This window comes from Xyrauchen texanus, chromosome 2 (assembly GCF_025860055.1).
Source record: "Xyrauchen texanus isolate HMW12.3.18 chromosome 2, RBS_HiC_50CHRs, whole genome shotgun sequence".
Lineage (NCBI taxonomy): Eukaryota > Metazoa > Chordata > Actinopteri > Cypriniformes > Catostomidae > Xyrauchen > Xyrauchen texanus.
The window spans coordinates 10831545-10845742 of record NC_068277.1 but is presented as its reverse complement, the minus strand read 5'-3'; the positions used below and the strand labels follow the sequence as shown (position 1 = coordinate 10845742).

Here is a 14198-nt window from a genome sequence, read left to right as displayed (position 1 = left end):
ACCACAATGCTGAATGATAATGATACGGCCATTATAACAGTGCCTCCGTCTGGATGCAAAAGTTCTTATACACCACAGACACTTTCTATACTCCTAATATTTATATACAGGTTTGAAAATGGACAAGGCACTGTAACATTATGTACATTATTCCTGCTTATTGCATGACTATTTACCAAATAAACAAATAAATGGTTGATAAAAATGTATTTGAGTTGAAATTATTATATTACATGAGAAGAGACCATGGAGTGATACGAGGGATATGAAACTAGCACAGCTACAGTATGTAGGAAATCAGTTGCCTGTGACAATAGTCAGCTATACAGTATACAAATATTTGGTAGTAGATTTCTGTTATTGACCGATCAGGACCAAGTATTCAATATAGCCGTGTAATGTGTGATAAACTTACCACCCTTTCAAAAAACAACAAATTAGTGTAGTGTAGTGGCGGTACCATGGTACAGATAAATATACTTTCTTTAGAAACGTCTGAGCTCACTGACATATTTCTCAGGAAAATAGTACATTTCTCTTTCTGCCAATTCATTAACATACAATAAACCTACAGTTTGCGAGCATACACCCTCAGATAGCGCAAACACGACCACTTGTGCTTTGCGCTGGCATGAAAAATGTGCTTAGAATTAGCGCTCTCATGATATTAGATAAGATGTAGCTCACTGTCATAGCGTGTAACGCATGGTCGTAGCACATAGCATTGCGCTTTGCGCACTCACAAAAGTATAGCCTGTTGTTATTAATCCTGAATATACACTGATAAGCCAAAACATCATGACCACTCACAAGTGAAGCGAATTATGTTGATCATCTCCTAACAAGGCCACATGTCAAGGTCTGAGTAGATTAGATGGTAAGCGAACAATCAGTTCTCATAGTCAAAATGTTGAGTGTGGGAGAAATGGGGAACATATGGAATGGAATGGTTTGGGGAACATAATGACGAGTTCAAGGTGTTGCCCTGGCCTCCAAATTCCCCTGATCTCAATCCGATTGAGGATCTGTGGGATGTGCTGGACCAACAAGTCCGATCCACGGTGGCTCCACCTCGCAACTTAGAGGACTTGAAGGATCTGCTGTTAAAATCTTGATGCCAGAAACCACAGGACATCTTCAGGGGTCTTGCAGAGTCCATGCCTCCATCGGGTCACCGCTGTTTTGGCAGCATGCGGAGGACCAACAGCATATTTGAATATATATTATAATGTTTCATCAGTGTATAGTTATACATTTGAATATATAGTGTTGGTGTTAGCAATGTTTCCTAGCCCCAAACCTACCCTATCCCTAACTCTTTATTCTGATTGGTTAAAACAATATTGTTCCAGGACCAATGATGATATTCAGGAACATGCCCTTTAAACATATATAGGCAGTCCTAATAGGAATATTTCAGCAAACCCATGACACTGTCCATGAGCAAACTAAAACGTGTGTGAGCTCATTCTGCTGCTCTAGCAGAGAGTGTAAGTTGGAAGTCGGGCCAGTTTAGTCATTTAAACTGCTAACTCTTATTCTTTAAGTGCTGTCAGTGTTGCATGGGATGTCTGGCCACCCCTAATTGGTTTTGGATAACCATCCTTGTCATTTTGTGGTCAGAAAACTATACAGATAAACAGTACAAGTAAAAATAAAGTGTCTCCACTGACCAGGCCCTAAAGTATACACACACTCACATAGTCTACCACTGGTTAGACTGCAGAAATAATGATTATGCGAGTGTGTTGTGCATTGGTTGTCTGATTTCAGCTCTGGCTTTTAAAAATAATTGCTGTTGGTGCTGCAGCGGTATCAGAGGAAGGCCAGTAATGATTCTCACCAGTCGCGTGGAACACAACATGCAGGAAAGAGGGGGGAGACAGCCACGAATATAAAGGCGGCTATCATTTTAGTGTGTATGTGTGGGTGTTTGTCTGCCGGGCACATAATTAAGGTTGCATAAGGTTGTGTATTCATATAGAGTGTGTTGGTTTTTGCTGAGATGCTATGTATTTTTCAGAGTGTGTTTGCAACTATACTCCAGCCTCCGTATATAAATTCAATTAAATTCAAGAAAATGATGAGTAGAATCTCATTTCAGCTTGTGTATGTGTGTGTTACAGGGATTAGAGTTGAATATAAAGCTGCACGGGTGCCAAGGACTACTTTATAACCTGCTTACTACACACAAACACACACACACACAGCATTTTAATTGTCTTTTCGTCTTTTATTGGCTCTCCTCTGCAGTGTGTGTGCTGTGAGTAAAGGTCAACATGCTCCCCTTTCTTGCACACTGACAGCACTACTAGCAATCAACCTAGTCTGCCTTTTAATTTAAGATGAATTCTCAAATGCTGCAAAATTGAAATTTGCATGAGCTGATATTTATTTGCCACATCATATGAGTGGAATAGTAATCAGTTAATGTAGTATATAAATTTGAATCTAGGTAAAGATTAAGATGAACCTTATGTCTTCTGCCTGGATAGCTATACATCGGATACATCGCTATAAACCAGAAAAGACTACATTTAGACATCCAAAATCTTTAAAGGTGAAGATTGTAATTCCGGCACCACTGGCGACACTGTATGTACAGTACAGTATGACTCAGTATGCGGTTTTAAAAAAGTATGAGCAATAGTGATAATGATATTCACCTTATTATACAAATTCTCCACTATAAAGCATACAGACTATATTGAGACTGACTCAACAACCATACAGAGTTGAAAAATGGGTCCTGCCCCAAACTCACGACTTTGGAAGAGCCAGAATTTGTTGTTGATGTTTCGATAGTGCCACTTTTATAGTTGTTCTACACATTAAACTTGTATAGGAGCAAATAATTCAACATTGAAAGAATTGTGTAAACATTTCTCTCTTTCTTAAGGCTCGGGCATCTGAGGTGTTGCTGACGGAGCTGCATACACAGCTAGCACGCTCACAGCATTGGGCACAGCAGCAGATGGCAGCTCTGCAGTCCAGAGAAGAGGAGGTACTCTTGCTGAAGATTGAGTTGGCTTCTCTTAGAGAAAACTACCAGGCTAAAGTAACTCAGGTTAGTCAGATTATCCCAACATTTATGGTTCTCTGTTGAGCTGTTGGGTCTGTTCTAATAGGGCTGTGGACAGCAGGAAAGAACAATGCTAAATCAATTAATAAAATGGTTAATCTCACTGTATAACTATGTATAGTTAGCTAAATAAACAGAGAATGCAACAAAAAAGGCAATATGAACTACTGTATTTTTGTGCTAATTAATTTTTTAATTTAATATGGCTAATACGTAAGGAATAATTGACGACGGGCCGTTGAATTATTAGAAAAATAATTCACACCCGGGGTGGTAATGCGGTCACGACGCGTGGCGAGTGGCCGTTACACCGGTGTGCATTATTTTCTAATAATTCAACGCCCGAAGTCAATTATTCGCTTATACTACAGTTACCACACCTCGAAACATTGTTCAGATGATGTGATTCTAGGCGTTTGTCAAGTTTTTGTCATTAAAACGCTCTTGTATGTAGGACTAATTTCTTACGCATCTAATCCCATGCCTCCGTTGCTAATTCCAAAGCGTCATTTTAGAGTTAGTAACGGAGGTTTGAGCCACTGACAGCAGACTAATGCAGTTATTAGTGTAGTTATTAGAGAGACAGAGGTTGCAATAATGAGACAGAAAATCATGTGCGTCATATTATTTAATTTATTTATTAATTAATACGTTATAATTCATTCGTTAATTCGAACGAATTTATTTATTAAAATTAAACTGCACGTTTCCATTGATTGCGAAGTCAGACATCGAAAATGGCAGATCAAGCGCATTGGGCTGACAGAATTCAAATCATCCAACGACGTATTGGGCTGCTGTGTCTGGTGACAAATCCTCTTGAAGTTGAAGTGGATTTGTCGCTGTCACTTCTTGTTATGAATTGTATCCTATTTTCCGTTATTACAGTTGACTACGCGAAGTGATATGGAACTGTAATGCGGTCAAGACCTGCCTGGAACTACTTTAGCCGTGCGTTTCCCTGAAAATAATTGCACACCTTAGAACGTTCTCAACCAATCAGAATCAAGCATTCAACAGCCCTGTAGTATAATAATACAATATTTGGCAATGAGTGATGTTATTCATTTACAAAATGGTAATTGTCTTATTCAGCTTATGTCATGTTAAAGGAATAGCTCACCTAGAAATGAAAATGATGTCATTGTTTACTTACCCTCATGCCATCCCAGATGTGTTTTACTTTCTTTGTTCTGCAGAACACAAACAAAGATTTTTACAATATTCAGCTTTGTAGGTCCACACAATGAAAGTGAATGGTAGCCATTTTTTGAAGCTCTAAAAAGCATATAAAGGCATCATAAAAATAGTCCATATGACTCCAGTGGTTTAATCCATGTCTTGGTGATTCCAACTGGTTTAGGGTGAGAACAGGCCAAAACTCCTTCACAATAAATCTTGACATCAGCAGTCTCCTTTGGCAATCATTACTTAAAGCTTGATTATCATCTAGTGCTTGGCGCAAGTGACAAGCACTAGGAAGTGTAATCAAGCTTGATATCATGATCGTTCCTAGAGACTGCTATGGCAAGATGTACAGTGAAAAAATAAGCTACACTTTGGTCTGTTCTCACCCAAAACTAATTAGATCACTTAAGAAGACATGGATTAAACTACTGGAGTCGCATGGGTTACCTTTATGCTGCGCATTTGTGCTTTTTGGAGCTTTAAAGTTTTGGTCACAATTCACTTGCATTATATGGACCTACAGAGCTGATATATTCTTCTATAAAAGCTTGTATGTGTTCTGCAGAAGAAAGAGAGTCATGCACATCTGGAATGCCATCAGGTTGAGTAAATGATTAGAGAATTGAAATTTTTAGGTGATCTATCTCTTTAATAATTTAGCATATTATTGGGCATATGCGGTTAATGTTAATGTTAATCCTTAATGGTAATTTAAGGATATTTTATTATTTTATCCTTTATCTGCTTGTACTTTTTTGGGTCATCACTTGATGTTGATTGTAAAATCTGGGTTCTGAAGCAATACCAGTTAAACACCATTGATTTATATTAATCTGTTGTATATTTGTTTATCTTTTTGTGCAGGTTGAGACTCTGTACTCACAGATGAACGCTGTAGACCAGAAATACAGTGCAGCTGTGTGTGAAGTGGATGTTTTGAGGCAGTGCTTAGGTGACGCACGGAGTGACAGCTCTCGCCTGCACAGGGAAAGTGAGCTAGTCGTGACCAATGTGAACCAATGGGTGAAGGAGCAAAAGTAAGACTACAACATAATGCACTATTAAAAAATGACCATGGTAATACCATGTTTTTTTTTTTGTTTTACATTTACTGTGATTATCCAATGGAAATAATTGAAGGACCATGTAAATATCATAGTTTGTGAATATTATAATCATTCAGTAGCCTGGTATATATATATATATATATATATATATATATTTTTATCATCCATTTATTTGTTTATTTGGTAAATAGTCATGCAATAAGCAGGAATAATGTACATAATGTTACAGTGCCTCATCCCTTTTCGAACCTGTATATAAATATTAGGAGTATAGAAAGTGTCTGTGGTGTATAAGAACTTTTGCATCCAGACGGAGGCACTGTTATAATGGCCGTATCATTATCATTCAGCATTGTGGTTCATTGTGACTGTAGCTCGCAGCTTTCTCACTGCAGCCCATTATCTCTGCCTCTGCTCCTCTCCAGGAACACTAATGAGAATCTGGCACTCAAGATCAAAGACCAGAGCAGGACGATCATCCACCTGACAGCTGACAGAGAGTAAGCCCTGCTCACCCTGTCCAAAGCTTTTTCCGCTCCTCTCAGCTTGGAGTGTGTACAAACATGGATGTTAGGTCCAAGTAGCAGGGAATGTGCGTGTATGTGAAATGGGATTAAACTGTAATGTTTGTCCTGTCTGCACTCAGTCACCTTCAGGAGAATGTAAAGAGTCTACAGGGGGAAATCAGGAAGCTGAAAGCTGAGCTGGAAATGGAGGGAATGGAAGCAGAAAGACTAATGGTAAAGCTCAGCCTTTAAACATATTCCAGCACACCGCCTCTAAACGTAATCAAGCACAGCGTATTTACATACTGCAGTACAGCCCTAAATATACATACATACATCACAATCAAAAATAGAGCACAACAGTGCCTGCCCACCTTTTCAGACATCTTGGATCCGGAAGTGCTTTTCCAAAGGGGTTTTATCAAATCCTTCATGAATAAGTTCTAAGCCATGAACCAAACAAACCAGTTCCGAGGTGATTTACAACATTACACACTTTGATTTGACTGTGTACCATATGTTTTTCATGAGGGTGTGAACTACAATCCCATTAATCATTACAAATAACGTAACTGAATTAAAAACAAAATAAAATTAAAACTATTGATTTTAAGGGGTTAATTATTAGTATAGAAACAATATATTTTACATTTATTGCAAAATGCTGTGTTTAGATTTATACTAGGGATTATTATAATTTTTTTAACAAGTACGAGTACCGATGCTTCCTTTTTGGTACTCACTTATACCGAGTCCGATACCTGTTTTTTGTGTTATTTTTTCTGAAATTCCAATGAAAATATAACAATTAATTTTCAACATAATATTGTATTCTTTTTTCTTTCTTTTTTTCAAATGAAGTGTCTATAACAGCATGCAGAGTATCACAGATGTGTTACTTGAATATACTACAATTACTAGTGATTGTATTACCAGGAATAATACATAACTATGTACAGTAGTGATCTATATCTGTCGTACATTTCTCGCTTTAAATTCAGCATTTATTTTGATGGAGCTTTTATTTTGAAGTGTTTATGTGTTGCTATGAAGGTAGCGTCTCAGTCTGGATGTAATTTAACGTGTTTTTTAAACCACAAAAGGCTGCTATTTATTTAAATAAATATGTAGTCTGTATGTTCCTTGCACTGCAAAGTGAATTAGTGCTCTGCTAACACATGATTGTGTTTTCTGTGTATGAGTCAAGGAGCTCTTAAAGGTATGAGCATGTGGTGTCTTTATGTCAGCACAACAGTGGCTCCACACATTCACAAGAACTAAAATGTGAAGCATGCAGCACACGCAAACTAGATATTTATCTCATTAAATCGCAACTTTTGCAGTCAAAAAATCTCACTAGGACATAGCATGATTTTAACTAGTTATCTGAATGTTTACACAATGATTACGTTGGATGGTATCGGATCATTTATTATGTGTACGAGTACAAGTGCATGAGTGCGGTATTGAACCAATTCCAAGTCCAGTATCGGTATCGGGGGATCCCTAATATATACAAATATATAAGTATTTTGAGAGTGTAAGGATATCAAATCGATTGCGTCATCGCATATGAGTGATGTGTTTTTAAGATACCATCTCAAGTTAATAGAAATGTTAAAGTTGTCTGCGTCTAGATTTTTTTAACGCAAGAACACGATCGGAATCAACAAACTAAAATTTTAGGCCACGACCACACTAATCCATTTTCATAAAAAAAAAAACGTATTGATTAGCCATGTTTACACCTCTCATTCACACTGTAATGGCGATTTTCTCCACAAAAGTGTAGGAATTTCGAAAACCACATACTTTGGGAAAAGATGGCGTTAGAAAATTGAAAATGGACAGGGTTGCCGTCTACCACTCAGTGTTGGTTAAGCTACTTTTAAATTGTAGTTTGAAAAGCTACAGTCAAGCTACCCTTTTGAAAAAGTAGTTAGCTACACTACAAGTTACCATCAAAAAGTAGCTAGCTACATTGAAGCTACTTAATGAGACAATTGTTTTTACAATGTTAATAGCAAACCAGTAATAATAATAACAAAAATAATCATCATCATTATAATTAAAACAGAAATAGACATTTTAAATAGTGTGCAATATAGCAGGCTAGTTAATCAGTTTGTTAAATGATGACTAACATTACTCATCTGTATGTGTGTCCTTAAATTTGAGCTTAAAGTCTTCAACGCAGACAATGTTTTAATCTTTGGTTTGCTTAGATTACATACAAAAGGTGTAACCTTTACTGTTCGATTCTTTAAGAGACATGAACTTGGACAAATAAGTCCATTGGTAATTGGTTTCACCATCTTCCGATTCTGCCACCATTTCTTGCTCCATCGTGGATAATAAGGATGCATGTGTCCAACTTGAAATATCGATACTTCCAATCGTTTATTAACAAAGTAAAGGTAAATATGCTGTTGTGTTGTCTACAACACAACAAAGTGTCTGAAACGTTCTTTGATTTATAAAATAGAATGGTTTTCTTTTATCATTTTCAGTTTTACCCGCACCTGTACATCTTGTAAAAGTAAACAAACTGTGGTTGCTCGCTTTACATAATCTCTTCTTATCTAAATGAGCCGTAATAAGCTGCCTGATTTAACAGTAGATGGTGGTAATGCACTATTTTAGTTTGTGATCTGCCATTACAAAAGAAGAAGAAGCCTCATTCTGAGCAGCAGCCAGAATGTGCTGCACGTTTTTCAGACATTTTGCCGGTAGAAGTTTGGCTTCTAAGGAATAAAGAAGGCTATTAATTATAATCTGACCAAAATATGATGTAGCATTTTGTCACGCTACACCAGAACTTGCTGGAAAAAAATAGTTCACCTCTGTCAAGCTACACTGTTTTAAAAGCAGCTGAGCTACTGTCAAGCTACTGAAAAATGTAGTTAAGTTAGTAGCGTCACTACTTGTAGTTAGCTACTCCCCAACACTGCTACCATCGCTGGAGACCTGAGTTCGAATCTAGGGTGTGCTGAGTGACTCCAGCCAGGCTTCCTAAGCATCCAATTGGCCCGGTTGCTAGGGTGGGTAGTGCAATGTAGGTTAACTTCCTCATGGTCACTATATAGTGGTTCTCGCTCTTGTTGGGGTTCGTGGTGAGTTGTGAGTGGATGCCATAGTTTATAGCATAAGCCTTCACATGCACTATGTCTCTGCGGCAAAGTGCTCAGCACGTCACGTGAAAAGAAGTGGAGGACACTGAGCAATGTCCTCTGCCACCTAGATTGAGGCGAGTAACTGCACCACGAGGAGATTACTGGGAATTGCACATGCCAAACTTGAACAGATTAGTGTGGACATGTTTGCTATAGTTTTTAATCTTCCCTTGGTGGATTTTTAACATTCAACTTTGTGGCTAACAGGCGGCGCCATGTGCCGTTCCAAGCAAACAGGTCTTATTTGAATGTTAACCCTCAAATCACCATTTCAGTCTGATATTTCCCCTACTTCAAAAGGACCCAATGCTGGCCATTTCCCCCGTCTCTCCCTTCTCTCTTCCACTATGTATCATGTTCTCTATTATCCCATATTCTTATACCTAGCATCAGCGAGACCTTCTTTGTTGTGATTTGGTAGGTATTTCTATCAGATTCAGAGAAAAAGGTGTCCTATAACCAGAGTGAAGGTCTGTGTCACCATTATCCATCTCATTCTGGAGTGTCTGTCTTCTCACTGTGGAGTGATCCAGCTCTGTAGGTAAAGGCTTATCTCCTGTAATAGGTTTTGATGTGATTTACACTTGTGAAATTGGAAAGGAAAAGTTTAGAGATGATTTGGGGAACTTTTGGCATGGTGGAGGCCGAGGGCTGGATCTGCCGTTCTGAACCTAATCATTCAGGAGGTGTTGACTGTACTGATGAGCCCTTTCTGCGGGGTTGAATCAATTTTCCTCCCTGTATGTTCTCAAGGTCCAGAACCTGCCCCACATCCCATCTTATTCCATAATTAATGGTGGGGAAAGAGCAAGAAAGTCAGTGACCTGTTCTGGCCTGACTTTACCGAGTTATGCTACTTACAAAGTTTTAGATGATAAAAGTTGAAGAGCCACTGAAGCAAGTATTTAATTGCACCACAGACCATGACTCTCTTGACTAATCATGCAAGGCGCAAGGTTGCATGTTTAAAGGAATAGTTCACCTAAAGATGATTATTCTCTCATCATTTACCCTTATACCATATCAAACTCGGATGACTTTCTTTATTCTGGGGAAGTCAAACAAAGATATTTTGATGGAGATATGATGTAAATATATCCATACAATGCAAGTCAATGGGATCAACACTCTCAAACCTAAAAAAGGACGTAAAGGCTACATAAAGGTGATCCAGAAGACTCATATTGTTTAATCTATGACTTCTGAAGTGATATGGTAAGTTTTGGGTGAGAACAGACCTATATGGAACCTTTTTACTATTAATCTTGCAGTCTTCTAGGCGCTATCTTGATATGAAGCTTGATTACACTTCCTCTCTTGTGTTTGCATTTGTTTTCTATTTGACCTGAACAAAATTTACCTTTTCATAAAATGTCTGATGCATTTTAGAAACTTCACAAACAACCATGAGGGTCTAAATGAGTTCACTCATTTTTAGTTTTTTCGATTTAATGGACAAAAGTTGTTTTTTTTATATGGATACGATTTTAAAACAAAATCAAACTGCTTATTTTTTAGAAATAAAAATACAATTTTATTCCAAACTGCTTAAACCAACATTTTTTTTTTCTTTTTTTTAAGCTTTTAGATGTTTTTGTAATAATTATAAAACCACATAGACATTCACATTCACATTTTTTTCTTTAACCCTGAGAAAACATATCAAAAATAACTTTGATCTCAGAAATAAAAAATAAAAAAACATTTTCATCAAAGTGTATAGGTGTATTCAAGAAATCGTTTTGTGTGAATTGCATTTTTTATGTATTTTTGAGTAAGTTAAAATATCAGAAAACAAATGATTATTGGTAATTCACACCAAATAAAAATCAAATTTATTATTAAAAACTACTCTTACAGCAATTATATGAATTTCATTCCATTTCAGTTATACTTCTTTAGATTAAAATTTGAATTACAATTCCTCATCCCATTTGTTACCGCAAATCAAATTCAATTATACATTGCACACAACCATGTTATCCTCTTAACCACAACACTAATGACACACTTACTGCCCATTACTTGATAACTAAGTGAAGCTCAACTAATGTTCCCGAACACTCCAAATACCTTCAGTATTCTAAGAAAGAGTAAATACAAATAAATAGATAATAGAGCAAACAGCATGCTCACACAGGGTATGGTTTATTTATGACTTGCAGGGCTCGTTCTGCATGCATGGATTCCCAGATTTCATTAAGTGTCATTACCAGAGCTAGGCCAGGTGTGGCCTTACAAATCTGCTGAGACCTTACACATAGCTTACAGATACAAGACAAAATGTATATGGATGTACTGCTCATGCCCCTAGAGGAACAGAAAGCGTGCATAGGGACGGGAAGAGGGGCTTGAGCCTTTGGATGAGTAGATGCAGCTATTAGTAAATCAAGAACAGTATCACTGCTTGATTTGTTGTGATAAATAACTTATAATAGCCTCAGTCGCTCCATCAAAAATGGATGGCTGAGTTTATACCACTGTGGTGGAGGAGGGTAAATATGGTCATGTTTTATGGCAAGCCTTGATCAAGATCATCGGTGGAGATGTTTATAGCTGTGCTCTTAGCTACGGCCTTGTTTTTTTCTTCCTCTTCTTTACTAATGCATCCATTTTTGAGGAGAAATAAAAGAGTCACTTTTACAAGACATGCTTTCCTCCCCCAAACCTCGCTATTCATTAGCAATTTCTACTTTCCAGTTCACTTCTTGCAACGTCCCCTGATTGATGGAAAGCCTGCCATGTTTATTTGGATATCGGGGAATGAAATATTCATATTGTACGCTTTTCCAAGCAGAAGTTATCTGGGTGCAGCGTAAATAGTACTTGGGATTAGATTTTCACAGCAGATTGCAGTTATTAAAGAGAAAAAAAGGAGGGGGTACAGGGAAGCTGCCATCTTCTGGGGAGGCAATCTATTTCTTTTCACGCAGTCTTGGAGCGGCTCCATAGCCTCTTAATGCACTGGAGCAAAAGTGCTTTGGTCTGCAACCTTTCACGCCTTCCTCTCCCTTTTATATGATTGAATACTTAATAACTTTGACTTTGCTTTGAAAGCCTGCGCCATGGGGCCTGTTTCGCCTGCCTTATGGTGAGACTGGCATACCTGGGTGTTTGTCTGCTGCTAACTGCCCTTATTTACTAGCTGTCTGTCAGCCTGTTGCCCGCAGCTGAGCTCATTTGGTGCCACGTGCGTCTTCAGCACGTCATTTTGTACTCTTTATCTTAATATCAGTCTGACTTTTAATGAAGAACTAAATCTATATCACCATAAGTGGTGTGGTTGTAGGCGCTTGATTCTGGCTTGAACTGTTTCTCTCTCCATCCGCCTTTCCCTGACATGCACAGAGCTCATTAACGCATCGAGTGCTCGCAGCCCTCGCCGAATATGACCCTGCCTAATTGTGCAGCAGGTCCATTTGCTCTCCCTGCATGATGTGGTGATTGCTTATTTGTTCTCCTCGGGGCGTCTCTCGCACATTAAAATGATTGACTCATTTCATTCCGGGCACATTTACCGAGCTTTATTTGATAAGCTTGTTTCCCATGGAACCCACATCTATCTTGTTCGCTCGCTCAAAAGTTATAATGTCTACCTCTGTGGATTATTATTCATACTGCTGATTATTTCGCCATCTAATGATCTTTGTTTGAGTAATTTTGCATGCACGGGCCTGTTTATCCTTCAGGAATTAAGCAGCACAAAAGGTCTCGCATTAGCCATGCTGTTGACGTCGCCAACAAGCCCATTGTATATGCTAAGCTGTCCGGCACATGCGGTGAGGAATGAAGGAATGCAGGGAACTGTGACACCAGAGATGTTCACTTTTAATAAAGGGTGAAATTTACATGCAGCCTAAGATATGCGGTGCAAAAAAGGATACCTATTTGGTTAATAAGCTGGAATTGTTTTCCACAGAGAGCGCAAGTCTTCACTAAAAGCCCTGATGAACTCTTCAAGATAGAGAGTGCTCATTATATCTGGGCAACTTTCCATGGATAACTTCAATGGCCTTTGACCTTCATCTTGTATGCAATAGAGATCAGACCCTCAGTGTGTTTAAAGAAGAGTAGAGGAGGGGGAAGCCAGAGCCAGACAATACTTGCTACTTGTATAGAATATAAGCAGAACTTTTTGTTTACATATGAAAATTCGATTTTATTTTATTTTTTATTTCTGAAGGAAATATAAATTATGTTTTTAGCATGTTGCTAGGCAGCTGCTAGTGTGTTCTGGATGGTTGCTATGTGGTTTCTATGGTGTTCTGCATGGTTGTTAAGTCTGAAGAGCCCACCCCTAAGTCTTTGGCTTTGGTCCCTGCTTCAATGTAAATCTATGAGGGTTTTTCCCCATTTTATCATCCGCCAGACAAAAATCTTAAATTGCTAGAAAACTAAAAGCACACTTCTACCCAACAAGTAATACTTGGGGCTTGTCTGTGGCTCAGGTGGTAGAGTGGGTTGTCCACTAATCCCAGGGTTGGTGGTTCAATTCCCAGCCCACACAGGGCAAGACACTGAACCCCAAGTTGCTCCCAGTGGCAGGCTAGCACCTTGCATGGCAGCTCTGCCGTCATTAGTGTGTGAATGTGTGTGCGAATGGGAGAATGAGACGCAGAGTAAAGCACTTTGAATACCGCTAATGTTAAAAAGGCACTATATAAGTGCAGACCGTTTAGCATTTATACATCCACTAAAAATGATGGCACCTTTTATATGTCATGTCAAAACACTGGCTAAAATTGACACGAGTTCTTGCATCATTTGTTTGCAGACTTTTTGTTATACAATGCAAGAAATTGCATACATCTTAAGTGTGGCTTCAGTGCCCAGAGTATTTCAGGGCCACAGTCTATCAATACAAAATACACTGGCTTCAGTTCACTATGAATTCGGCAACAGTAGGTCGAAAGATCTTCAGCTTAAGTCAGTCTTTGCTTACTGAAATTCAAACCACTTTCCCAGTGGCCAAAGCTGGAAGTGTGTTTGAACAAATGGGCGCATGTGAGCTTAAATTTTCGGGTGAAATGTCCATAGATTGGCATAATAACGTCAACAGGAATGGATATTTTATTAACCATATGCCCTAACCCTAACTAACTTTAACGTTACCAACCCTAATTTAACCCTAACCCTTAGTGTTAGTGGAGTAAACATTTTATCTTAGAGGAGAAAATGCAAC

General features: G+C 38.3%; 1 protein-coding gene across 1 annotated transcript in view; it reads left to right on the top strand.

The window, feature by feature from the left end:
- Nucleotides 1–14198, top strand: part of LOC127652640 (polyamine-modulated factor 1-binding protein 1) — a 33883-nt gene that overhangs the window by 18524 nt on the left and 1161 nt on the right. The window contains exons 12-15 of the mRNA XM_052138902.1: nt 2900–3067; nt 5135–5307; nt 5763–5837; nt 5984–6077. Coding sequence (XP_051994862.1) covers nt 2900–3067; nt 5135–5307; nt 5763–5837; nt 5984–6077 — 510 coding nt within the window. The remainder of the gene's footprint in view (nt 1–2899; nt 3068–5134; nt 5308–5762; nt 5838–5983; nt 6078–14198) is intronic.